Genomic DNA, 26,894 nt, shown 5'->3' on the forward strand with positions numbered 1-26,894 from the left:
CCAAATGGCAGATGAAATTTAACGTGGACAAGTGCAAGGTGTTGCATATAGGGAAATATAACCCTTGCTGTAGTTACACGATGTTAGGTTCCATACTAGGAGCTACCACCCAGGAAAAAGATCTAGGCATCATAGTGGATAATACTTTAAAATCGTCGGCTCAGTGTGCTGCAGCAGTCAAAAAAGCAAATAGAATGTTAGGAATTATTAGGAAGGGAATGGTTAATAGAATGGAAAATGTCATAATGCCTCTATATCGCTCCATGGTGAGACCGCACCTTGAATACTGTGTACAATTCTGGTCGCCGCATCTAAAAAAAAGATATAGTTGCGATGGAGAAGGTACAGAGAAGGTACAGAGAAGGTACAGAGAATGATAAAGGGGATGGAACAGCTCCCCTATGAGGAAAGGCTGAAGAGGTTAGGGCTGTTCAGCTTGGAGAAGAGACGGCTGAGGGGGGATATGATAGAGGTCTTTAAGATCATGAGAGGTCTTGAACGAGTAGATGTGACTCGGTTATTTACACTTTCGAATAACAGAAGGATTAGGGGGCATTCCATGAAGTTAGCAAGTAGCACATTTAAGACTAATCGGAGAAAATTCTTTTTCACTCAACTCACAATAAAGCTCTGGAATTTGTTGCCAGAGGATGTGGTTAGTGCAGTTAGTGTAGCTGGGTTCAAAAAAGGTTTGGATACGTTCTTGGAGGAGAAGTCCATTAATGGCTATTAATCAATTATACTTAGGGAATAGCCACTGCTATTAATTGCATCAGTAGCATGGGTTCTTCTTAGTGTTTGGGTAATTGCCAGGTTCTTGTGGCCTGGTTTTGGCCTCTGTTGTAAACAGGATGCTGGGCTTGATGGACCCTTGGTCTGACCCAGCATGACAATTTCTTATGTTCTTATGGTAAGGCCTTCCCTTACCGCACACTATTTTTAATGTGCACAATAGGGTCTTCCCAGACCCATTAAAGTTTATTGCATGGTCCATAAGTTTCTTTCAGCCTAATTTATTAAGACATTTTTCCTCATTCTGTGTCTATGTGGAAAAGCTTAGTAAATCAGTTTCACTGTGTTTTCTGTTGCAAGAGCTAGTGGGTAAAAGTAATTTAACGGTTCTATGGTGAGTTCATGTGTGTGTGTGTTTTTCCTCCATTGGGAAAGCCTTTCCTTATATGAAGCAGGCAAGAGAGACCAGCTTGGGCAGATTTCAAGAACTGAAGATACAGCAGGATATAGGAAGAAGGGGCCAGCTCAAGGAAAAATTATAAGCAGTAACAGCTATGTAACAATGTGAATAGTCTGATTTTCTGGAGTGATGGTAGCAGCAAGATAGGGTAGGATCTGAGCAGCAGAGATAGTAGCAATTGAAGTTGGGGGCCACTAAGGAGAGGAAGTAACTGCAGCTGAAGATCAGGGGCCAGATGTACCTCAGGGTTTTTCCTCATTTTATCTCTATGGAAAAAAATGCTTAGTACATCTGGCTAATGGGATACCGAGGAGACATGGTAGTAGTGGTAGGAGATGAGAGATAGTGCCTGAGGAGCAATGACTAACAATGGGAGAGGGTTCCTGAGAGATGAGACAGTTACAGATGGAAGTTATGGTGTAAGTTAGGGGAGCTGAGGAGATGCAACATCTGGAAGTTTGGAAAGGTACCAAGGAATAGCAGTGGCTGGGGGACCCAAAGAAGCAGCACTGGCTGGAGGGATTCTTGAGGAGCAGCAGCAGCTGGAGGTCAGGGAACCTTGAGAAGTGGCAGCAGATAGTGATGGGAGGGCTTCAAGGAGCAGTAAGAGAAGGGAAGGAACACTAACCAACACTGCAGCTGTTATGCAGCAAAGAAAATGGCATGCTGATATCACACACAGGTGTAACTTGAGATACATCCTGACATTAGCAGAGAGGAGTTGACAGGATAGCTACAAGCTTAGTGATCCCAAGGATGTAAGAATTTTAAACATTTTCCAAACAGAAAATTCCCCTGCTGTTTGCAACTTCTACTAAGGCAAGGAGCACAACGTTGTTGATAATGCAGTGGGCTTTACAAAAGTAATCATTTGTTTTTCTATCTAATATATTAACCTAATTTGTATTTTAAAAAAAGGAACTATAAATCACTTAAAAATACAATACAAAGCAGGTTACCTGCACAAAAGAAACAGAGAAACATATATAGAAACAGAGAAAAGATGGCAGAAGAAGACCAAACAGCCCAACCAGTCTGCCCAGCAAGTTTCGCACTTTTTTTTTTTTCATACTTATCTGTTACTCTTGGCTCTTAGTAACCTTTTGGTTCTATTTCCCTTCCACCCCCATCATTAATGTAGAGAGCAGACTATTGTTTACCCTTTTCTAAATACTTGCTGAAAACTGAGCTTCTATCAGAGAACTCAGAGTATAGGCAAAGAAAATATTCTCTATATCCACTGATTACATTGTGAGGAGCTCAAGAGACATCCTGGTGTTCTTATTAAGGAGATCCATTCAGAGGTGACCATCTGCCCATTCCAACATGCTGAAACTACTGACTCCTATACCTACTGAATGTAATCTAATTTGTATGCAAGAAGAATAAAGCAGCTTAGCATTTTTAATGTTTTGTTTTTCCTGCATGAGGTTATCCATTGGTCACATTTATTTAGCATTTCATTACTAAATTCTCAGAAAAAAAGTAAACTTTGAACTATATTCTTCAAATCAAAGAGAACAAGGCTGTGAAACTAATATTTTAAAGAAAACCAGCATAACTATAAAAGTAATAAACTTAGAGCCTGATTAACTAAGATTTTTTCCTATTCTTTCTCTATGTGAAATAAAGCCCTTAATATATTGTTTTAACTGTTTAAAAAAATTATAATTAACCTAAACTGCATGCTCACTGGAGCCATAAGTTAAAAAGAATACAACTACATCCCAGGTTTTAACATAGTAACATGGTAATGACAGCAGAAAAGGACCAAATAGTCCATCCAGTCTGCCCAGCAAGCTTTTTGTATCTGGTGCGCCGTACAGGTTTACCCCATATTTTTCTTAATGGTAGCAACTACATGCAGTTTAGGTTACGTTTAGTTTTGATTTAGAGTACAAATAATTGCTAGTGCTGCACTTCATAGTACTCGGTATAGAATGTTATTTATTTATTTAGTGGTTTTTATATACCGATAACCGTTTACACATCATATCGGTTTACAAGGAACATTGAGATTATAACATATTGAGTTACAAGGAACATTGTGGATATGCGCCAAACACGCTTATAATTAGGCATCACAAATTGTCGCCAGCTTCAACTATTGTCCAGGTGTCCTTGGAATTCCTCCAGGTCAGGCTCAGTAGGGCATTTAAAGTTCACATAGCCAGAAAGGCTAAGATAGCAGAGGATTCTGGGTCAGTTGCCGTCTCCTTGTTGGTCTCAAGCTCAGGCACACATATCAAGAACATTCAACAGGTTTATGATAATTTCATATATAGCTCCATGCAAAAAAATTTGAAAGCATACATTCTAAATCAGAGATGTACAAATCCAGTACTTAAGGGAGACAAACTAGCCTGATTTACAGGCTATTTACAATAATTATTCTTGAGATATTTGCATAGATTGGGTCTAGAAAACAGATTATATGCTAGTAACCCTAAAAACTGAACTGCTTAGTGGCCTTTCAGGATTGGATTTGTACATCCCTACTGTAAATACTGAGGTAGATATTCAAAAGCTATTTAGATGGATAACTACAGTTATCCGTCTAAATGCTAAAACTGGCATATTCAATCACTTATCTGGCTAAAAGCGGGGTATTCCAGGGGTGAGCGGGAGGTGTTCTGAGGAGGAGCAGCATTAGCCAGATAAATTATCTGGCTAATACCAATATTCACTACTTACTATATCCAAAATCAGAGGGTCTCAGGCAATTATTCATGCCAATATTATCTTTTTATTTCCAATGATTTTCAAAATTTACAAAAACGTTAACTATGTGCAGGGACTGTATCCTAAATCTATATATTCAATGTATCCATTAAAATTACCCAAACATGCTTTACCCCTCAATAACTACACTCCAAACATACACATATCACATTCATACCTCATTCCTCAATCATCCATCATGTAAAAAAGTACAAAGTTTTAAAGTTTGCCTTGTGGCACTACCAATACAGCAGAAGTTGCTTACCTGTAACAGGTGTTCTCACAGGACAGCAGGATGTTAGTCCTCACATATGGGTGACATCACAGGATGGAGCCCAATCACGGAACACTTTTGTCAGTTTCTAGAACTTTGACTGGCACCAACTGGGCATGCCCAGGATGGCACTAACCCTGCAACCAGCAGGGGTCTCCCTTCAGTCTTGTTTAAAAGCTATAGTAAGTGCCAAAAAATAAAATAAGAAAAACGTAATGAACCCAACACTGCAGGGTGGCCGGCAGGTTTCATGAGGACTAACATCCTGCTGTCCTGTGAGAATACCTGTTACAGGTAAGCAACTTCTGCTTTCTCACAAGACAAGCAGGATGGTAGTCCTCACATATGGGTGAGTACTGAGCTGAGGATGTCCGAGAAATGTAAAAAATGTACCAAAGATGTGCAATAGGCACAAGGACTGGGGTGGAATTTGGTAGCGGGCATCCTGAACCCTAACGGGTAGGCGGAAGGGTGTTGGTACATCAAGTTGCAAATAGGTTGTGCAAGACAGACTGGCCGAAGATGTAATCTTGTCTTCCAGTCTTGTCTAAACAATAATGGGCTGTAAAGGTATGGAGAGAAAGCAAAATTGCTTACCTTGTAATAGGTGTTATCCCAGGACAGCAGGATGTAGTCCTCACATATGGGTGACGTCATTGATGGAGCCCTATTGCGGAAAACTTTCTGTCAAAGTTTCTAGAAACTTTTGAATGGCACTCTGAGCCCACTGAGCATGTCCAGCATGCCATGATATTCTCAGCCACAGGGGTCTCCCTTCAGTCTCGTATATAGCAATAAGCTTTAGCAAAAATAAAATATATATTTTTTTAATTTATTTTTATTTATTTATTATTTTTATATACCGACATTCGATCTCAATTGAGATATCAAAACGTATCAGACCCAACTCCGCAGCTTGGCGGGTGGGTTTCGTGAGGACTACATTCTGCTGTCCTGGGATAACACCTATTACAAGGTAAGCAATTTTGCTTTATCCCAGGACAAGTAGGATGCTAGTCCTCACATATGGGTGATTAGCAAGCTAGAGGCTGAGTCATTTTATAGTGAAGCAACACTGAAGTATTGTTGGTGAAAATGAGGAAGCCGAAAATCACAGTCAGTTGGATGTAGAAGGAGTTGGGATTATACTGGAAACAAGTTCTTTAAGAGAGATTGTCCGTAGGCTGAATCTTGTCGTCCTTCTTTGTCCAAACAGTAATGAGCTGCAAAAGTGTGAAGTGTGTTGCAGCTTTACATATGTCAAGAACTGGCACTGAACAACAGTGTGCTACTGAGGTTGACATTGCGCTTACTGAATGAGCCTTTACTCGCCCTTGGAGAGGAAGGCAGGCTTTTTCATAGCAGAACTCTATGTAATCTGCTAGCCAGTTGGAAAGATTGTGTTTGCCCACTGGATTACCTGGTTTTTTTTGGATCAAAAGATACAAAGAGTTGAGTGGATTTCCTATGGACTGCAGTGCGGTCTAAGTAATATGCTAGCGCACGTTTACAATCCAAGGTATGTAAGGCGCGTTCCCCTTGGTGAGAATGAGGCCTTGGAAAGAATGTGGGCAAAACTATGGATTGGTTCAAGTGGAATTCCGTAACTACTTTGGGAAGGAATTTTGGATGTGTACGGAGAACCACTCTGTCATGTAGGAATTTTGTGTAGGGTGAGTACGTGACAAGTGCTTGTAACTCACTAACCCTTCTAGCCGATGTAATGGCTATAAGGAAGATAGTCTTCCATGTGAGAAATTTAGGATCACAGGAAGTCATGGGTTCAAAAAGAGAACACATGAGCCTTGTTAAGACCAGATTCACGTCCCATTCTGTGATAGGTGGTCGAATTGGTGGCTTAAGATGAGTTAAACCTCTCATATATCTACTGACAAGAAGTTGTATGGATATTGGTGCATCTCCCATCTTGTTATGGTAAGCTGAGATTGCACTAAGGTGCACTCTGACAGATGAGGTCTGGAGACCAGAGTCTGAAAGATGGCATAAATAGCCTGGTAGAGAAGTTGTGGGGCAGGAGAAAGGGTCAATGTTCTTTTTCGTGCACCACAAAGTAAACCTTTTCCATTTCGAAGAATAATTCTTTCGTGTTGAAAGTTTACGTGAAGCTATAAGCACTTGAGAGACATTGGTTGAAAGATTGATGGTTGTAAGATCAAGCTTTCAACATCCATGCTGTCAGGGATAGGGACTGAAGGTTGGGTTGGCGCAACCTGCCCTGATCCTGAGTTATGAGATTGGGAGCTACACCCAGGCGAATTGGTTCTCTGATCGAGAGGTCTAGAAGTATGGGAAACCATACTTGTTGAGGCCAATATGGGGCTATGAGTATCATGGACCCCTTGTCCTGTTGTAGCTTCACTAGAGTTTTGGTTATTAGCGGTATTGGAGGATATGCGTATAGAAGGTCTGAGTTCCAAGGGCGAGCAGAGGCGTCCTTGGCTGGCTGGTGTTTTTGTCTGTACAGAGCGCAGAACTTGTCCACTTTGTGATTCAGGTGTGATGCAAAGAGGTCTATTGTTGGTTGCCCCAAACACTGAAATATCCTGGTCGCTACTAAGGGATCCAGGGACCACTCGTGTGGTTGGAACTGACGACTGAGGTGATCTGCAACTACTTTGTGGATGCCCGCTAGATAAATTGCCCGTAGAAACATGGAATGTGTCAAGGCCCAGTCCCAAGTCTGAGCGGCTTCTTGACAAAGGAGATACGAGCCTGTACCCCCCTGTTTGTTCAGGTACCACATGGCTACAGTATTGTCCGTTTGAATCAGAACAGTCTTGTGTGAAAGGCAGTCCTTGAACGCATGCAGAGCATAACATATAGCTCGAAGTTCCAGGAAATTGATTTGAAATGTTGCTTCGAGTTTTGTCCAAGTACCCTGGGTTTGGAGATTGTCTATTTGAACTCCCCAACCTAAGGTGGATGCATCTGTAGTTAAGTTATCTGTGGGACTGGTTGTTGAAAGGGCAGGCCCTTGCGCAAGTTGTCCTTCTTCGCCCACAAAGTAGAGATGAACGTAGCTGATGTGTTACTTGAATTGGAGAGGACAGTGGTTGAATGGCTTGGATCCATTGTGATCTTAATGTCCATTGGGTTATTCTCATGGCTAATCTTGCCATAGGATTGACATGAACTGTGGAGGCCATGTGGCCTAATAAAATTAGAAACTGATGAGCTGTTGCTTGTGTTACGCTCTCCTCCTCCAGAGGGGAGGAGTTAGCAATCTGTTCTGCTTTTCTCCTGAAAGGGGGAGGAGTTAGCAATCTGTCATGATCTGCTCCTCCAGAGGGGAGGAGTTAGCTATCTGTAAATCTGTTAGTGAACTGCTGTTAGATGCTCCTGTAAGGAAGGAGGTAGCAATCTGTTATAGATCAACTTTCCAGGGAAGAGGAGTTGGCAATCTGTTCAATGATACTCTTCTGAGAAGAGGAGCTAACAATAGGTGTATTGTACTTCGCTACTGAGATAGCAATCTATCATGCCTCCGCTACGGAGCAGCAATCTGTTATATATAGGCTGCTGGCAAGTCCCATAGAAAGAGAAGTTAGCTATCTATATAATACTTCCTTAAGTGGTGGTAGTGGTCAGTAGTGGTTGGCTCCCACAGAGCGATAATAGTGAAAAGAATGACCACTTGGAGGAAATGGTAAATCCCTGGACCGATGGCAGATGACAGTGCCCCCAGGAGGAGATCCTAGAATATGAAATAAACACAAATAGTTCTTTATTATACTGGAAGCTGGACCACCAGTGGTGGCAGTAGTGAGTCAATGTGTCTGGCAACGCTGAAGTCCTTCTGATACTGGAATATAATCTCTGGGTTGCTGAGCTGTGGAGAGAGACTAGAAGTAGTGAGTAGACATCTACACTCACAATAGTAGATGTCTGCAATGGTCTCTATGCCACAGAGAGTCTTCAGTACATTCAGGAACAGGAGCCATAGGTGAGCACTGATTCCTATAAACAGTCTGTAATAAGAACTCACAATAGTTGTATATGAAATGGCTTCTAGAATAGAAGAGAGTCTGTAAAGGGTTCTAGGAACATGGGCCCTCGTGGATCGAGTACCGGTTCCTATCTGCAATCTTACCATTGTAACTCTTGATCTCCATACCTGCGATAACGTCTTGGACGGAAGTGAGTCTTCAGAGCTATAGGAATGCAGGCCCTTGTGGAGCAAGTACCAATTCCTATGTACAACAGAACTCACTGTGTTCACGTCCGCGATCGCTTCCAGGCAATGAGGAGTCTTCGACGTAGGCCCTCGAGGAGTGAGTACCGGATCCTGTCTTGGCAATCTGAAATCAAGAAGAGAAAGCAGAGCCCCCGTGGAGCAGGTACTCCTGGTAAGTTTGAAAAGGCCTAGCAGTGGAGAAGGATTCCCCTCGCTGACTTGAATCGTTGTTGCAAGTATCGTGGACTGCCGAAGCAAGTCCTGTTGGAGTTCCTTGCTAACTCGTTAGGGGTTAGCAAACAAAGACCTTTTAAAGTGAAAATGGATGACGCCGCTACGGGGGGACGCCCCCAAGGTTCGCACCCTTGCTGGTACAAAGTCTGGAACGTGTGCGCGCCCTTACGTCATCAGGAACATGGCGGATCCGTAGCATCAAGCCAGTCCGGGGACACCGGGACCAAGAGGCAGGGAGAAGCCACGGCTGCATCTGTCCATCAGAGCTGAAGGGAGTCGCTTCCAAGGTAGAGAGGGTGGAGCGAGGGGCGAGAAGAGGCATGAATGCAACAACTTGTTTCTTTGAGTGCAGCGAGTTTGCCAATAGGGAAAAGGTTTCTGCCTGATCCTCGGGTAGAAAGGCTTTTGAGAGGATGGTTTTCAATTCTGCTCCGATGAATTGAAGCAGGTGAGATGGAATGAGATAGGACTTTTGATAATTGATGAGAAACCCCATCGAGTGAAGTAGAGTAATTGTTCGGTTGAGAGAAGTTAGAGCTCCTTGTTGAGATTGACTTCTAATGAGCCAGTCATCTAGATAGGGGAAAACGTGTACACTTTCCTTGTGTAAGTGTGCTGCTAGTACTGCCAGGCATTTCGTGAACACTCTGGGAGCTGAGGCAAGTCCGAATGGCAGCACTCTATACTGGAAATGTTATTGATTGACCAGGAAGTGCAGATACTTGCGATGAGGAGGAAATATTGGAATGTGAGCGTAAGCATCTTGTAGATCCAGAGAACAAAGCCAATTTCTGCCTTCTTACTGATGGAAACCATGGAGAGGAGATCCTTCCCACATCCTCATCAGCAGCTCCATAAAGATCTCATGCACTAGGACTGCCATGATCTCCTTAGGAGGTTCCTCTTAAGGATATCCAGCATCTTGTGCCAGGTATCCTCCTCCATATGTAAATTAAATGGGTTGGCCTCAACCATCAAGCAGACAAAGCATGCAAAGGAGAGGTCTTTTGGAGGAAACTTCCTTCTGTTGGCAGGAGGAGACTGGTCAGAGCTTCGACTGCTGAAGCCTCTGAGAAGCTTCCCTCCCTGGGGTAAAGGGGGTCCTCCTCACTGTCATCGACAGGGGACAGATCTTGTAGTGCTCAGTCCTCAGCCGTCTGCACCACCGCCCCAGGGATTTGAAAGCAAAAAGTAACAGCAGAAACACCAAAAAATGTACCTAGGGATAATACAAAGAGACCCCATGTTGACGAGGCACTAATCCCATCAGTGAAAAAACCTGAAAATGAAACAAAAAGTGAGAGACCCACAGACCACAAACCACCGGGCTCTGTAGAAGAAGACTGAAGGAACCCCACGTGGGCATGTGGTATAATGCATGCTCAGGCATACTCACAGAGACTCATTCAAAGTTCTAGAAACTTTGACATAAGTTTTCCATGCCAGGCTCCACCAGATGATATCACCCCATGTCTGAGGACTAGTGCTTGTTACCGGCATTAGTAGCATGGGATCTAGTTAATGCTGGGTACTTGCGATTTGGATTGGCCATTGTTAGAGACAGGATACTGGGCTTGATGGCCCCTTGGTCTGATCCAGTATGGCATATCTTATGTTTTTATGACTGCCATCCTGCTTGCCCTCTAAGAAGTTTGGTCCAAGAAAACACAGAGGTAGGCGATCTATGATACCAGCAGGTAAACACAAAGAAATAGATGCCTGGATCTTTTCCAACACTTTATTGATGCTGCATTGCATTTGGAATTATCGTGTACAAGTTGGTCTTGTACTGCTGGCATACTAATTGATTGGATGAAACAGCTTACTGATTGGAAGAGTGGAGCCCCTGAGGCAGTGGCTGTAAAGCTGCGAAACTTGGCCTGAGTCGGGCGATTTTATTTGACACATCTCTGCATCAATAAAGTGTTGGAAAAGATCCAGGCATCTATTTCTTTGTGTTTACCTCTAAGAAGTTTGGGACATTGGGCCAGAGCAATTTGTTGTACCATGGCTGGGGTAAGGGAGCAGATTTTTGCAGGGCTAACCAGTACATTAACATTTTGCTGGTTAGTATAGAGAAATACACTATATTTTATGCTATGTATATTGTGAAGCTGTGAACCACTCGTGTGTCCTATTGGAAAACAGTGTATATAAGTAGAAAAGAGATAAAGGAGCAAAGAGCCAGGATTGTCCCAGCATTGTTCACAGCAAAGTGCATACAGTGCACACACTGACATAACTGGTAACTTACAATTATGAGGGCAATAATTAAACTCCACAGGGAACTACTAGCAGGTTTATACCTGTGGATCTGAAAGCTCATTTTCAAAGGGAAACTCATTGTGAAACATAGGTACTTTTGTACTTGCCCTGAAGCAGGAACAAATTACATGTGTAGCCATACATGGAGATTTCAGAATAAAATATTTTCACTCCCTGACTTTATTTATGAAGGTAAAAGTGCATATTCTGTTCACATACTTTTATAAGTAGTAGGGGGCTGGAGGCAGGCAGAATAAACAAACCACATTTTTACACAGGCAAACATATATTGCCTATGTAAAAACTTTTGATTATAGTCCCCTCAATTTCAGTATAACATACATGTACTTACATTTCGATCACAGAAAATATTCTAGGCAATACTTGTAAACAAGTATAAATTAAACAAGATGATCAATAAAAGATTATATGGAAGAAGGGAAAAAGAAACAAGTTTTCTAAAACATTTAAAGAATATGTTTCAGGATGAATGCATACCAAAACTGAATAAATGTGTAGGCATCTGTAAACAGGGGAAAAATCCACTAAATCTTGGGCAGTTAAAACCTAAAGAAAGGGAAAAAAATGTTATTTGATATTTCTTATAAAACAGAGTATATCTGACCATAAAAATAAAAGCTAAACAAATTATTAAACTAGTACTTTAAACCACAACATAATATCAATCATTATTCTACTGATATTGTATGATATACTATATATCTACCAGATCTTTATATAACGTCACTTGATTACCGGGATAAAGATTTTATGCAGTACAACCTGGTATGTTAAAAATGTCACATCTCTATTGAATAGACATACGACAAATCTAAAAGTTATCATTATTCTTTGTCTCAGCAGTTTCTTCCTGCTCCTTTTTTATTTCCAGTTCGAATGGAACTGATCTTTATTGGGCTATGGTATCATGAGCTTTCATTCACAACTAACCATGCATTTTTCACCTATTTTATAATCCCCCTTCTAACTCACCAGGGCTCCCTCCACAACTCTGCAATCATGGACAGTAAATTCAGCCACTAGATGTTGTGCTAGTCTCGCTCTAATAGTGCATACTGCTACTGTTCCTAGTTATGTTATGTTATATTATCCAAGTTGTTCACTCCCTTGTTCATTGTAAGACATATGTTGTCATTGTTTTCTACTTGTTATAATGTAAACCGGAGTGATAAGTAATTCTGTTACCTGAACTTCGGTATAAAAAAAAGTTATAAATAAATAAAATAAATGTTGCCATTGTGCAATAACTAGAACTCCCTCCATTCAGGGGCTCCATTGTAACCCCAGGACCCACTGATCTGGAAAGTTAAGGACCTGACCTGAGAATCCAAACCAGCACTTTCCATTGAGCCAGCCCTTCATAATTCTTTAAAAACAAATTCTTGATATCTCTATTGTCTCTCAAAGTGTATGCAAATTATATTAACTGAAAAGCAATTCTGGGTGTGTGCATGTTTTTTGCAGTCCCTCATATAGGCATGAAAGATAAATGTGAAATTCCATAATGACTGAATTTAATCCACTTTGAAGTGGCTGAAAGGCAGAATCGAATACATAAAAATAAATTTAAAGTATTGGTTAATTTTTACCTATAATTTATCAAGGTAATGTGGTAGTGCCACAATAGCTATGGATCTAATAGTATTTCTATGTCAAACTGTGATTTTTTCACTCATTGGCAATGTTGCCTATAGAATCCTTTTTTACTTGAACATTGGCACACACATTGCCCTTCCCATTTCATTTTGCCAAATTTGAAAAGAATTAAACTTAGAGGCTTCCAAGAATGCCTGTGTTTTTACCATTTTTCATATTATCATTGCAGTTGCCTAGCTCAAAACTGCTGTGAATTTTACACACTGAAATTTTGCAGGGTTATGTAATAGTTCCACAGAGACCTTGTAATCTCTGAAATTTGGATTAAAAAAAAATCATCCCCTGTATATATGTATTATATATCTATCTATCTATATGTGTGTGTCTATCTATCTATGTGTGTGTATATATATATCTATATATATATATATAGATATAATATATACATATACACACACACACACACACACACACATTTAATTGCTCCTACAGCACATAAAGTTAAAGTGATTATATCTATGGCAATATAAGAATCTGAATGCTAATTTTCAGAAGAATTGCATTATTTCTTCCATATTAAAATCAAGTGACAAGTGTTATTTTATTTCCACTTTTTCAGATTGAATGCTCAGCAGGAATGAAAAGCTGGACGTTACAAAAAATGAAGACACCTCCTCAGGTTCATCCTCTTCATCAGTAGTTTGCTCTAATCTTCTATGGTCTTCTTCTGGAACGCTGTCATTTGCTACATACCCAGACTTCTTGTAATTCATACCAGTTTGTTTATGCAAAGCAATATTGAAGGTTTTCTGCTGCTGTGCCTGTTTTAACAAAATGGTATTGGTTTATTTAAAATGTCATTGAAGACTAAAGAAACAAAACATATAAAGGAAAGCAGAGTTGTTTTCCTGTAACAGGACAGCAGGATGTAGTCCTCACATGTGGGTGACATCACTGGACGGAGCCCTATCAAGGAAAACTTTTCTATCAAAGTTTCCAGAACTTTTGACTGGCACACTGAGCATGCCATAATCCCTGTAGCCACAGGGGTCTCCCTTCAGTCTCGTTTGTAGCAAAAGGTGCAAGCAAAAAAATAAAATAATAAAACGTTTCGGACCCAATTCCGTGGGGTGGCAGGTGGGTTTCCTGAGGACTACATCCTGCTGTCCTGGGAGAACACCTGTTACAGGTAAGCAACTCTGCTTTCTCCCAGGACAAGCAGGATGGTAGCCCTCACATGTGGGTGATTAGCAAGCTACAGGCTGACTCACATTTGTTGGACTAACAGCGTACAACTTGTGCAACAGGCACAACAACTGGCGTACTGTTGGGAAAAATGAGGCAGCCTGAAAATCACAGCAGATTGGATGTGGAAGGAGCTGGGATTATACTGGAAATAAGTTCTTCAAGAAGGATTGGCCAAAGATGTCCTTCCTTGTCAGGCACTAATGTGCTGCAAATGTGTGAAGAGAGGTCCATGTTGCAGCTTTACAGATGTCAGCAATCAGTACTGAACAATTGTGCGCTACTGAGGTTGCCATGGCTCGTACTGAGTGCGCCTTCACTCGTCCCTGGAGATAAAGGCCTACTTTCTCATAGCAGAATTCAATACAGTCTGCTAGCCAATTGGAGAGAGTTTGTTTGCCCACTGCAACTCCTGGTTTGTTTTTATGGAAAGAAACAAAGAATTTGGTGGATTTCCTATGGACTGCAGTGCGGTCTAGGTAAAATGCAAGTGCACATTTACAGTCCACAGTGTGTAAAACCCTCTCGCCCTGATGAGAGTGGGACCTTGGGAAAAATGTGGGCAAAACTATGGACTGATTCAAGTGAAAGTCAGTAACCACCTTGGGAAGGAATTTAGGGTGAGTAAGGAGGACCACTCGGTCATGTAGGAACCTTGTATAGGTCGAGTATGTGACAAGTGCTTGTAACTCACTAACCCTTCGAGCAGATGTAATGGCTACTAGGAAGAGGATTTTCCATGTAAGAAATTTAACATTGCAGGATTGCAAAGGCTCAAACAGGGAGCGCATGAGCCTTGTAAGTACTATGTTTAGAGAGGCCTACTACAACTCAAGCCCCCTCTACTGGTGGCCATAGAGGGGGATTGAGTTGTAGTAGGCCCCTCATAAACCTACTTACAAGGGGTTGCGCTGTTACCGGGGCATCCCCAACTCCCTTGTGGTCCACTGAGATGGCACTCAGGTGATCCCCCATGAAGAAGTCTGGAGACCAGAGTCTGAAAGATGCCAGAGATAGACTAATAGAGATGTGGGGCAGGAAAAGGGGTCGATACCTTTTTGCATGCACCATATGGTAAACCTATTCCACTTAGAACGATAAGATTTCCTTGTGGAAGGCTTTTGTGAGGCTACAAGCACTTGAGAGACATCAGTTGAAAGATTGAGCGGTTGCAGGATCAAGCTTTCAGCATCCAGGCTGTGAGGGAGAGGGTCTGAAAGTTCAGATGGCGTAACATGCCTTGGTTCTGAGATATGAGAGTGGGCACAGTGCCCAGGTGAATGGTTCTCTGATCGAGAGGTTGAGAAGTATGGGAAACCATACTTGTCAAGGCCAATATGGGGCTATGAGTATCATTGACCCTTTGTCCTGTTGTAGCTTCACTAGAGTTTTGGCTATGAGCGGTATCAGGGGATATGCATATAGGAGACCTGTGTTCCAGGGGCGAGCGAAGGTGTCCATGGTTAACTTGTTTTGTTGCCTGTACAGGGAGCAGAATCTGTCCACTTTGTGATTCAGTTCAGATGCAAAGAGGTCTATTATATATATATATGATTTTATATTCCGCTTTTTGCACTTTTTTTTTTTCAGCGCTTCAAAGTGGATTACATTCAGGTACTATAGGTAGTTCCCTATCCCCAGAGGCTTACAATCTAAGTTTGTACCTGAGGCAATGAGGGTAAATTGACTTGCCCAAGGTCACAAGGAGCAACAGCGGGACTCAAACCTGGTCTCCTGGTTCATAGCCTGCTGCTCTAACCACTAGGCTACTCCTCCACTCGAATTGGTTGACCCCAGCATTGGAAGATTCTGGTCGTTACCACAGGATCCAGAGACCACTCGTGGGGATGGAACGTCGGCTGAGGCGATCTGCTACTACGATCTGTATGCCTGCCAGATAAGTGGCCCGGAGATACATGGAGTGTGCAAGGGCCCAGGCCCAGGCCCAGATCTGTGCAGCTTCTTGGCAGAGGAGATAAGAGCCTGTGCCGCCCTGCTTGTTCAAGTACCACATTGCAACTGTGTTGTCCAATTGTATGAGAACAGTCGTGTGTGAAAGGCAGTCCTTGAACGCATATAGGGTATAACGTATAGCTCGAAGCTCTAGGAAGTTGATCTGAAATGTTGCTTCGAGTTTCGTCCAAGTACCTTGAGTTTGAAAATTGTTCACGTGAGCTCCCCAACCCAAGTTGGAGGCATCCGTAGTTAAGGTCACTTGTGTAACTGGTTGCTGAAAGTGTAGACCTGTTAGCAAGTTGGCTTTGTTGGTCCAGAGAAGTGACTGATATAGCTGGTGGGTTACATAAATCTGAGTTGACAGAGGTTGAGTGGCTTGGAGCCACTGAGATTTCAAAGTCCATTGAGTTATTCTCATGGCCAATCTGGCCATAGGAGTGACGTGGACCGCTGAAGCCATGTGGCCCAGCAACGTTAGGAATTGATGGGCTGAAGCTGTGTGTTTTGTGCGCAGAGACGTAGCTAGCTTGGAAAGTGTGTCTGCACGGCCATTGGGCAGGAAGGCTTTTGCTACTGTGGTGTCCAAATCTGCTCCGATGAAAGTCAGGAGGTGAGATGGAGTCAGGTGGGATTTTTGGTAGTTGATGAGAAATCCCAACGAGTGTAGAAGATTGATAGTGAGCTTGAGAGCTTCGAGAGCTCCTTGCTTGGATTGGCTCTTGATGAGCCAGTCGTCCAGGTAAGGAAAGACGTGTATGTTTTTCTTGCGTAGATGGGCCGCAGCCACTGCTAGGCACTTTGTAAATACACGGGGTGCCGAGGCAAGTCCGAAAGGCAGGACCCGATACTGAAAGTGTTGATGTCCCACTAGGAAACGTAGGTACTTGTGGTGATGTGGGAATATTGGAATGTGAGCGTAAGCATCTTGAAGATCCAGAGAACAGAGCCAATCTCCTTTTTGCAGAAGGGGAAGCATGGTGCCGAGGGACACCATCCTGAATTTTTCTTTTTATAGAAATTTGTTGAGATTGTGGAGGTCTAAGATGGGGCGGAGGCTGCCTGATTTCTCTGGAATGAGAAAATAGCAGGAGTAGAACCCTCTGCCCTGCTGTGCCCAGGGAACAGGTTCCACAGTCCTGGCGCCCAGAAGGGTGGACAATTCTGATCTTTTTGCATTCACAGAGGATTGGGTGGTGAGTCCGGGAGTACCATGAGGAAGTTTGATGGTATCCCTGGTTATGATAGATATAACCCATTGGTCTGTGGTAATGTTGAGCCAGTTGGTTATGAAATGGTGAATTCGACCTCCTACTGGCAAATCCGTATCTGGATTTGTGGAGCGGCTGCTGTTCTCTGGATAGATCTCAAAATCCAGAGGCTTGGCCAGTTTGTGGTGGTGGCTGAGGCCTGGATGTCTTAGGCTGTCGAGGATGTGCTCTCTGGGACGGCCTGGTTGGCCTCACGTGAGATGTAGGTGGGTAGTGTCTGTGTGGGTGATAAAATGGTTTTCTAGGGTCACTTCTGGTGGATTTCCTTGCAGAGGAAGGGGTCTCAGTAGTAACTGTAGATAATTGCCACAGGGTCTCACTGTTGTCTTTTAGTTGAGCCACTGCGTCCTGTATCTTGTCTCCAAATAGGTTTTCACTGGTACATGGCAAATCAGCAAGTTTGTCTTGGACTTCAGGTCTCAAGTCAGATGCTTTCAGCCAGGCCCACCTCCTGGCGCTGATTTCCGTTGCCGACAAGCTAGAAGCTGTTTCAAAGGAGTCATAAGCAGCATGAACCTCATGTTTCCCAGCCTCAAGGCCCTTCTGTAATATGGTGTTGAGACTATCTTACTGTTGTTGGGGAAGAGAGTCAGCTATTCACTGAACCTGCTTCCAGAGATTCCTTTCATACTGTGTCATGTAAAGTTGGTATGCAGCTATGCGTGTCACTAACATAGAGCCCTGAAACATCTTGCGACCAAAATAGCAAGGAATTTTTGGTCTTTGCCAGGAGGTGTGGAAGAGTGAGGTCGCAGTCTTCTGGCCTTCTTCTGTGCAGACTCAACCACCACCGATTGATGGGGTAGTTGTGGCTTTTGGAATCCAGGAACATGTTGGACCAGATAAGCTGTATCTCTCCTCTTATTCACTGGCTGGACAGTACAAGGATGTTCACAGAGTCGATGCTGGAGATCCACTAGCACTTCGTGGACAGGGATAGCCATAACTTCTTTCGAAGCATCAACAAATTGGAGAACTTCCAATGTTTTGTGGCATGTGTCCTCCTCTGTAATCAGGTCAAAGGGGATTGTCTCTGACATCTCCCTTACAAAATTAGCGAAGGAGAGATCTTCTGGGGGTGATTTTCTCCTTTCTTCCGGAGGAGATGGTTCTGATAAGATGTCCTCCGTGGATGTGTCGGTGTCAACATCTTCCCATGTGTCAGAAAAGGTCTCTAGTTGAGATCCTGAAGGAGGGAAGAAGGTTGGTACTGTTGGACGTGTTGGCACCAATGGATCCTTCAATGGCCTCGATGGAAGATGCGGTGGCACCGGTGTGGGTTTCGGCGGCACCGAAGGCATCAAGGGGAAACTTGGGTATCTCGGTCCCGAGAGCCCTGATGGACCACAAATCGGTGCCGGAATCGGTGTTGACAGGGGACTGGAGTCCGTGCCTTCGTCCTCTGAGGATCCCAGAATGGTAATCGGGACTTTCAGAGACTTTGTGGGTTGCTTTGGCATCAGTGGCCCAGGCTGTGTCGGAAGGGCACCGATGAGTGCATCCAGTCTGAGTAGCAAAGATGTAAATATCAATGGCTGTAAGTCTCGGAGAGCATTGAGAACTGCCTGGCGGATGAAACCGTCCAGTTCCTCCCTGAAAGTTGGTGTAGATATCGCAGCCACAGGGGGAGGCAGGCTAGGCGCTACTGGCACCTCCACAGGGACTTGTGGGGGCTCAGTACCTGGCACCAATATCGGTGGGGATCACTTGGTTTTTCGGGTGGAGAGGGTGTTAAAGGCTCCTCTACCCGTGTCCTCTTCGCAAGCGGCTCGATAGCCATCAAGGCTGATGCGGTGTCGGTACCGGGAGTAGATTTGCATCGGTGCCGGTGTCTGTGCTTCCCTCGGTGCTCGGTCTGGTCTTTCTCCAGCACTGAGGAAGATGATACAGATGCCTTAGACGGAGTCGGTTTCGGATGGTCACCGCTGCCCTGGTGCTCCCGGCGAGGTTTGATGACTAATTTCTTCGATGCTCCTGTCAGTGACGATTGGGTGGATGTCGATGGAGTCAGCTTGATTTTAAACAGGGTCTCCATCTTGTCGAGGCGAGCCCGCCTACCCTTCGGAGTCATCTGGGCACAACTTCGGCAGTGAGAAACGTCGTGTGATGAGCCGAGGCACAGCACACAGACATCATGTGGGTCAGTAATCGACATGGTACGGGGGCATTCTGGACACTTTCGGAAACCTGTTGCCATAATGCAGTGATGGCTAGCCTATGACACGCGTGTCAGAGGTGACACGCCGAGACTTTTTGCTGACACACGCAGTATGACATCATTGCCCTCTTATGGACTTCAATTAAGGTAGGGCTATCCCTTGCAACGTCATTACCCATAAATGGACATTACCTTATTTGGTGTTAAAGACGTCATTTCCTGCCGGTTTGATCTGCAGACGGTAGATTCCCCTTTAAATCCGGCGTCTTAGCCCGCGTTCTCTTGTCAGTTTAGCAGAATGAATCGCTGTCAGGCTGCATATCCACAATGCACATAAGTACACACTGTTTTTGGGCATTTCTTTCTAGTTATATCGTCTTAAACAACAAGAGACTGTGATATTTATCATCACTGCTGCAGTTCTAGTCTTCAACATTGTTCTTAGCGACTTTGTTTGCCCGTTTGCCTTTGCCAAATAAGAAGGAAATCTGATACTTATGACCACTGTCACATTTTTTTGCAGCGTTTGAAACAAGCGTTTTCCAGCTTTTTGACTGACCATATCTTAATTCGCAGTAAGTTTCAATATTCCAGTCTTGAGCCAAGTGTTGGTGCATTAGCCAGTTTGGCATTTTTAGAACTCTCTATTATATTTCCACACAGACTTACATGCCATTCCCTGAAGTTCCCTGAGGAAGGAGTCAGATTCTCCGAAACACCGCTGTATTGGAGCATGCACTTCAGGACTGAAAGCATTACCCTCTTTGGTGGAATAAGATAAGTGCAAGCATTAGTAAAATTTCACACAGTGCCTGCACCTACTATTCTCTGCAACCTATGATTAGACAAGCCCAGTGCTTCATGGGCTTGACATTATAAGCCATAAGCCTCCTGTGGCTATATATGACGGTTGCAAGAATATACATCCCACATTGAGTTCTTGTTCACAGCTGAATGTTTATTATTTTGAAAGTTTCTTGTTTTCAGCTATTTCTGAGTTTTTACAGTTGCTATGGTTAGATATTCTCAGGCACAACAATGGCTTCATCAGACTGGAAGGACATATTCAGCTATTCAGCTGAACATGTCTCTAATATTGCTCAAGAAACATCTCTTTTCTCTGATTCCACACCTGTTACCATTACACCGGATATATTGGGAGATCTGCTGATCTTGCACAAAAGGAACACTCGGGCTGAACTTCATGGAATAACCATGATAGAATATGTGAAACAACAAGTCAGCCCCCGAGGACTACGCATCAATAAAGCACCGCTTATGTTCACCGATAGGCCGGAATTCCTTTCCAAGTGGGCTGCGATCTTGAACAAATGCTCACTGGATTTGATGCTTTTAATCATTGAATACACCAAGGTAGTCACCGAAGAGATTCAAGCAGAGATCGTAGTTATTGAAGACGAATACAAAGCCTCCACTGATGCAGATACGGTGCAACGATCCATGGAGGATTTACAAACTACCATTGAGAAATTTAAAACAGATATCAAACGTAATAAAGTCACCAAATTTAAACGACATAAGAGTGACTATGACAATGCTAGCATCTACACATGGCTTAATAAAAAAGATGATAAAAATCCTGCCCCCAAAAAAGTAGCTTTTGCTTCATCAGAAGATTCCTCGAGTGGGTCCGAAGACCAACCGGCTCCCCGCGGACAACGACAGTCCGCTTTTTTAGAGAAACGCCGCTATCCATCCCGCCCTCCAAGACCATACGGCAGAAAGACTCACCAACAACCTCCACCCGAAGGAGACGCCCAATGGCACAAACCGTTCACACGGTCCCAGAACCTAGAGAGTCGTCGATAATTAATTTATCTAGGCACAATCTTACGACATTAGAAGAACAAGTGTTACATCGAGGATTATCTTACGTTCCCACCAACAGACATGATTCCTTTTCTTGCCGTATTCAACTATACAAATTTTTTAGACTCCTGATGATCAAACACTTTTTCTCTAAAAGTCCTGAAGCGACACCAGATCACTCAATTATAAAGGCCAAATCCTGCTGGATTCCTCCGGGGGCGGTGGATGAACAAATTAAAGCATTTCAGACTCTAGTCCTTCAAGAAGTATCAGACATAGAAACAAGACACCATCATACTTTTTATAATCTCTCTTCTGCAGAGAATAAGGCACTCAAATCATTAGCAGACAATGCAACAATCGTTATTAAACCAGCCGATAAAGGCGGAGCAATCGTCATTTTAGATCAACAGGACTACCGCGCAGAAATTCTGCGCCAATTGATCAGAAATACTACCGGTTACTTGAAGATGACCCCACTCCAGCATTAAACTCCAAGATTGTCACCCTGTTGAAAGAAGCTCATGAACAAGGCTTTCTTACCACAAGAGAATACAATTTTTTACATGTAGGGTCTCCACGTATTCCGGTTATCTATGGGGTCCCCAAGATCCATAAGACCTTGGTTCATCCACCCTGTCGTCCCATCGTTTCAGCTAATGGCTCGATTCTGGAACCCCTAGCCAAATTTATGGACATTTTTCTTCGTGCCCCTGTTAAAAATGCTGCTTCTTACATACAAGACACCTCGGACATGCTTAACAAACTTTCTACTGTCATTCATACATCCAGCAGTCATTTTCTGGTCAGTTTGGACATCGAGGCACTGTATACAAATATCCCGCAATCCGACGCACTTTCATTAGTCCAAGAGACAGTAGAATGCAGGATGAGACCACATCATGTTCCATCAGACTTTCTTGTTGCTCTAACTGAAATTATTTTGAACAACAATTTTTTTGCTTTTGAACATCAATTTTACCTCCAAATCCATGGGGTAGCTATGGGCTCGCCCATCATGCCAGATGTTGCCAACCTCTACGTGACAAAGTTTTTTCCGTGAGGAAAATTGTGTGAGAAAATTCTCACAGAGCTCCTAACCATGAGGCAAACTGCAGCGCTGAAAAAAAGAGACTGAAGGGAGACCCCTGAGACTACAGGGATTATGGCATGCTGGACATGCTCAATGTGCCAGTCAAAAGTTCTAGAAACTTTGATAGAAAAGTTTTCTGTGACAGGGCTCCGTCCAGTGACGTCACCCACATGTGAGGACTACCATCCTGCTTGTCCTGGGAGATAAACAAACTGCTTCAAGAAAGCAGCAGAAGTTGTGTACTTTATTCAACAGTGCCTTTGGAAGAGAGCTTCATTAATAGATAAGTGCTAATGAAACAAGTTAACATCTGGCAAGGACTGAAAATAAGATTTAAGGCAATTATGCTGGAGATAGAACTCATAACCAAGGTGATTTTATGCTACCAGAGAAGAAAAGAGAAATACAAAATATATATTTATATATACACATGCACAAACATTATGGGGCAGATTTTCGAGGATTTACACGCATAGGGGGGTTACACATGCTGGGCCTATTTTCAAAAGGCCCAGCGACTTGCGTAAAGCCCCGGGACACGCGTATGTCCCAGGGCTTTTCTGAATGGGTGGGCAGAGGGCAGGACGGGGGCATGACAGACGGTCCAGGGGCGTGGTTGGGCGGTCCAGGGCATGGCAGGGTGGACCGGGAGGTGTGGCTGAGGACTCTGGCACAGCGGCCGGGGGATCGCGCGCTGGTACGGCACTCAGCTGGCAGACGTAACTTCCAAAACAAAGGTACAGGGTTTGTTTGGTTTTTTTGGGCTGGGGGGTGGGACAAGGAGGGGAAGGTGGGAGGGGGAGAGAACGGGGAAAGCCAGCTGGTCTCCCTGAGGACTCGGCGCGCGCAAGGAGGTAGATCTTTAAAAAGTATGCGCGCGCGTATCTTATAAGATCCGGGGTCGGCGCGCGCAAGGCTGCGCAAAATTGGCAGCCTGTGCGCGCTGAGCCGCGCAGCCTGCCTCCATTCCCTCCGCGTCCCCCCACCTTCCCCTCCCTTCCCCTACCTAACCCACCCCCCCCCCCGGCCCTACTTAAATCCCCCCCCTAACTTTGTTGGGCAAGTTACGCCTGCTTGAAGCAGGCGTAACTTGCACGCACCGCCTCACACCCCAGGCACAGGCCGCAGTGCCGGGGGACTCGGGACCGCCCTCCTGGCCCGCCCCCAAACCGTCGCCATGCCCCCGGACACGCCCCGGACACGCCTCCTCCCGCCCCTTTTACGAAGCCCCGGGACTTACGCGTGTCCCGTGGCTTTGCGCTCGCCGGCGGCCTATGCAAAATAGGCGCGCCGGTGCGGGAGTGCCTTGTGTGCGTAAATCCGGGAGGATTTACATGCGCAGGGCTTTTAAAATCTAGCCCAAGGTGCACTAGTCTGCACCTCCTTGCGCGCACTGACCCCTGATTTTATAACATGATAACGGCTGCGCGTGCATTTATAAAATCGGGCATACATTTGTGGCGCCGGGTAGCGCACCTTTTAAAATCTGCCCCTATATATACACACACATACATATATTTATATAATACATATATAAATGAAGTCCATATTCAAAAAATGTGTTCTGCAAAGTTTGAGACTTAGTCAAACAAACGGGATTTTAAATATTCCAAGCCCTCCCAACCATGACCCCTACCCCTCTCCCCTTGTTGATTGGATACGTTTTAGCCAGCCAACTTATTATTAGGATAATACTTACCCAGATTAAAAAAAAAATTGAGGCGTTCTGGGGTCAGAGCTTAAACTTAGCCAAGTAGCACTGATATCCACTGCTACCTGGATAACTTTATCTGGAATATTCTGGTCATGATCCAGAACAAGTCTAAAATTATCCAGAATACTTTAGATCTAATGTGCTATATTAAAATATAGCTGGTTAAGTCACAAACTCCCCCCTTCCACCAACAGTCAAGTAGGCCTGATCCCCTACTCTCATAAATATTACTAAAACAATGTCTGTGCTTTTCATCCGATCTCCTCCTTTTTTAAGTTGCAAATTTTAAAGTGGCTCAAACCTCTGTTAGAGTTTAATGATTTTAGAACGGTTTTACAATCTTTGCTTTTTTCTACACTTGACTATTGTAATGCATTATTTTTAGGAACTCCTGGGTCTTATCTTAGACCATTACAATTGCTCCAAAATGCAGCTGCTACAGTTTTATGTGGGGGAAAGAAATTTGATCATATCACCCCAACCCTTATCAAACTACATTCCTTACCAATTCAGCAAAAATTGAGTATAAATCGTTGTGTATTTTTATTTAAATCTATAAATAATAAACAAACTGAATGGTTGAACGCTTTACTACATCTGCATACACCACAAAGAAACCTTTGTTCTTCAAATAAATGTTTATTATCTGTACCATCAATTAAAACTGCACATCTACATATAACGATATAATTGTTAATTATTTGCTCTCTTTTCTGCCTTTCCTCATCCAATTACTTAGTCCCTCCCTGCCCCAGTTCTCCCCACCCTTGTTCTATGTAATTTCCAACCTCAATTTTGATGTAAACCAATATGATGTTCACACGAATACCGGTATAAAAAAGTTGTTAAATAAATAAAATACAATAAATCTAGCAGAAGTCAGAGAGCGAGCCATCTCGGTAGCAGGGCCAAAATTGTGGAACTCATTACCTGAGGAACTTAGACTGCAAAAAGATGTAAATATCTTTAAAAAAACAATTAAAGATCCATGAGGGACAGAAATCCAAGATGGTGCAGTGAAGGAGACGTGTGGAGGAAGATCTCTCTTGCTTGCAAAATAATTTCTTACTTTTTCAGCGACTTTTCCCCAAAACGATACCACATACTAAAAGAAAAGGGAAACTGAGAGAAACGGTTTCTTCTTTGCCTGGAACGCAACAGAAAATAGAGAGCTTCTTCTTGGCTGAACCCGGAAGGACCCCAGCAGGAAGCGCTGAGACGCTGACAAGGGAGCTAATGTCGGCATCTATAGCTTCATCGACATCATTGAGCCCTGAGGCGCCGATTACCCCCTCCCCACCCTTTAGCGAAACAACTTTTGGAGAGACCCAGCCCAGGGAAAGGGTGATATCGGCAACCATACCTGCGGTTGCAGAGGAGATGGGAAACCCAATTGAAACATCAAAGCAAGAAGTAAGTAGGAAATTTAACACCAATCCCCTCAATAGCAGTTCCCTGGGCTGTGAGGAAGAACGCCATGAAGTTATTCAGGCGTCGACTCCACGGGTGAGAGGAGATATTCCTAGTACTCACAGGACTGTGACAAATACTAGGAATATAAATACGCGGGTGGTGCTTTAGGAAATATCATCTCAGAACCTGCAGTGATAACACTGGATTCGGTGTGGATGGCATTAACTTCTTTGGAACAATCGATCGTGTCACTGACAACAGCGGTGACATTCATTAATAAACGAACTCAGATTTCAGAACAACAGACTGAGTTACATACAGTTAAGCTGCAGGAAATGGAGCAAAAAGTGACTGAGATACAAAAGGTTCAAGCAGGTTTAATCTCTGAGGAAAATCTACAGAAAAAGAAAATGAAGAAACTAGAAAATGAGGTTAGATACCTGAACTTGAGGGTATTAAATTTCCCTCAGATACAATATATTTCATCACATGATCAAGTTCGGAAATAATTACAAGGAACGTTAAAAATAGAACCGAATGCATTACTACCTTTAGCAAAGGTCTATTATGTATCCTTTAATAAAGAAGAAGAGCTGCAACCACGGAAATATACAGATATGGCAGAAATGCAGGAATCTCAGGCCCTGAATTTAACAGCTATATTGGAACAATCAACAGGGGAAGAACAAGTAATTAAACGTGGAACATTATTAGTGAGATTCATATTTCCTTCTGATCGAGATTTAGTATTGAAATTGTTTTTACGTAACAGACAGGAAAGTTATTATGGCCAAAAAATCTGGTTATTTCCGGATGTTGTCAAAAGCACACAACAGAGAAGAAAAGAATTCCTGTGTCTTGTCCCTAAGGCGAGACAAATTGGAGCACAGATCACCGTAAGATACCCCTGCAAGTGCATTAAGAGGGTTAATAATGTAAAATATATATATTATGAACCTTCTGAACTCAAATCATTTTTGGATGCTAAAGTTTACTAGATACCACCACTAGCTAAGGGGTTTTCGCATTAAAAAGTAGATATGGGTTACCCTCCTTATTTCTTTAAATATATGCCTAGTGGGCTCCCTTAAATTGAATTGGATTTCTCTCCCAATTGCATTGTACTAGGGTTTTGAGAATTATATGCTTTGTGTCCTTTTTTTATTATTATTATTTAACCGACCAGGATATAGATATTCAATGTAATATCAATGTTTAAGCCAGGAAGTATATCTGGTAAAAATGTACACCTGTTTTATGATTGTTACTGTGGTTGGTTTTGTTTTAATCAACACTCTTTTCATAAGAACATAAGAAAATGCCATACTGGGTCAGACCAAGGGTCCATCAAGCCCAGCATCCTGTTTCCAACAGTGGCGAATCCAGGCCATAAGAACCTGGCAAGTACCCAAAAACTAAGTCTATGCCATGTTACCATTGCTAATGGCAGTGGCTATTCTCTAAGTGAACTTAATAGCAGGTAATGGACTTCTCCTCCAAGAACTTATCCAATCCTTTTTTAAACACAGCAATACTAACTGCACTTACCACATCCTCTGGCAACAAATTCCAGAGTTTAATTGTGCGTTGAGTAAAAAAGAACTTTCTCCGATTAGTTTTAAATGTGCCCCTTGCTAACTTCATGGAGTGCCCCCTAGTCTTTCTACTATCCGAAAGAGTAAATAACCGATTCACATCTACCTGTTCTAGACCTCTCAT

The 26,894-nt window shown here is 43.2% G+C and overlaps 1 protein-coding gene across 11 annotated transcripts in view; it reads right to left on the reverse strand.

The window, feature by feature from the left end:
• EXOC6 (exocyst complex component 6) overlaps positions 1-26,894 on the reverse strand; it is a 734,347-nt gene that overhangs the window by 428,831 nt on the left and 278,622 nt on the right. For all 11 annotated transcript variants that reach the window (XM_029609912.1, XM_029609910.1, XM_029609905.1 and 8 more), the window contains 2 exons: positions 13,170-13,319; positions 11,380-11,448 (listed from right to left, as the gene is read on the reverse strand). In XM_029609912.1, the coding sequence (XP_029465772.1) occupies positions 11,380-11,448; positions 13,170-13,319 (219 nt within the window). The remainder of the gene's footprint in view (positions 1-11,379; positions 11,449-13,169; positions 13,320-26,894) is intronic.

Source organism: Rhinatrema bivittatum, chromosome 7 (assembly GCF_901001135.1).
Source record: "Rhinatrema bivittatum chromosome 7, aRhiBiv1.1, whole genome shotgun sequence".
Classification (NCBI taxonomy): domain Eukaryota; kingdom Metazoa; phylum Chordata; class Amphibia; order Gymnophiona; family Rhinatrematidae; genus Rhinatrema; species Rhinatrema bivittatum.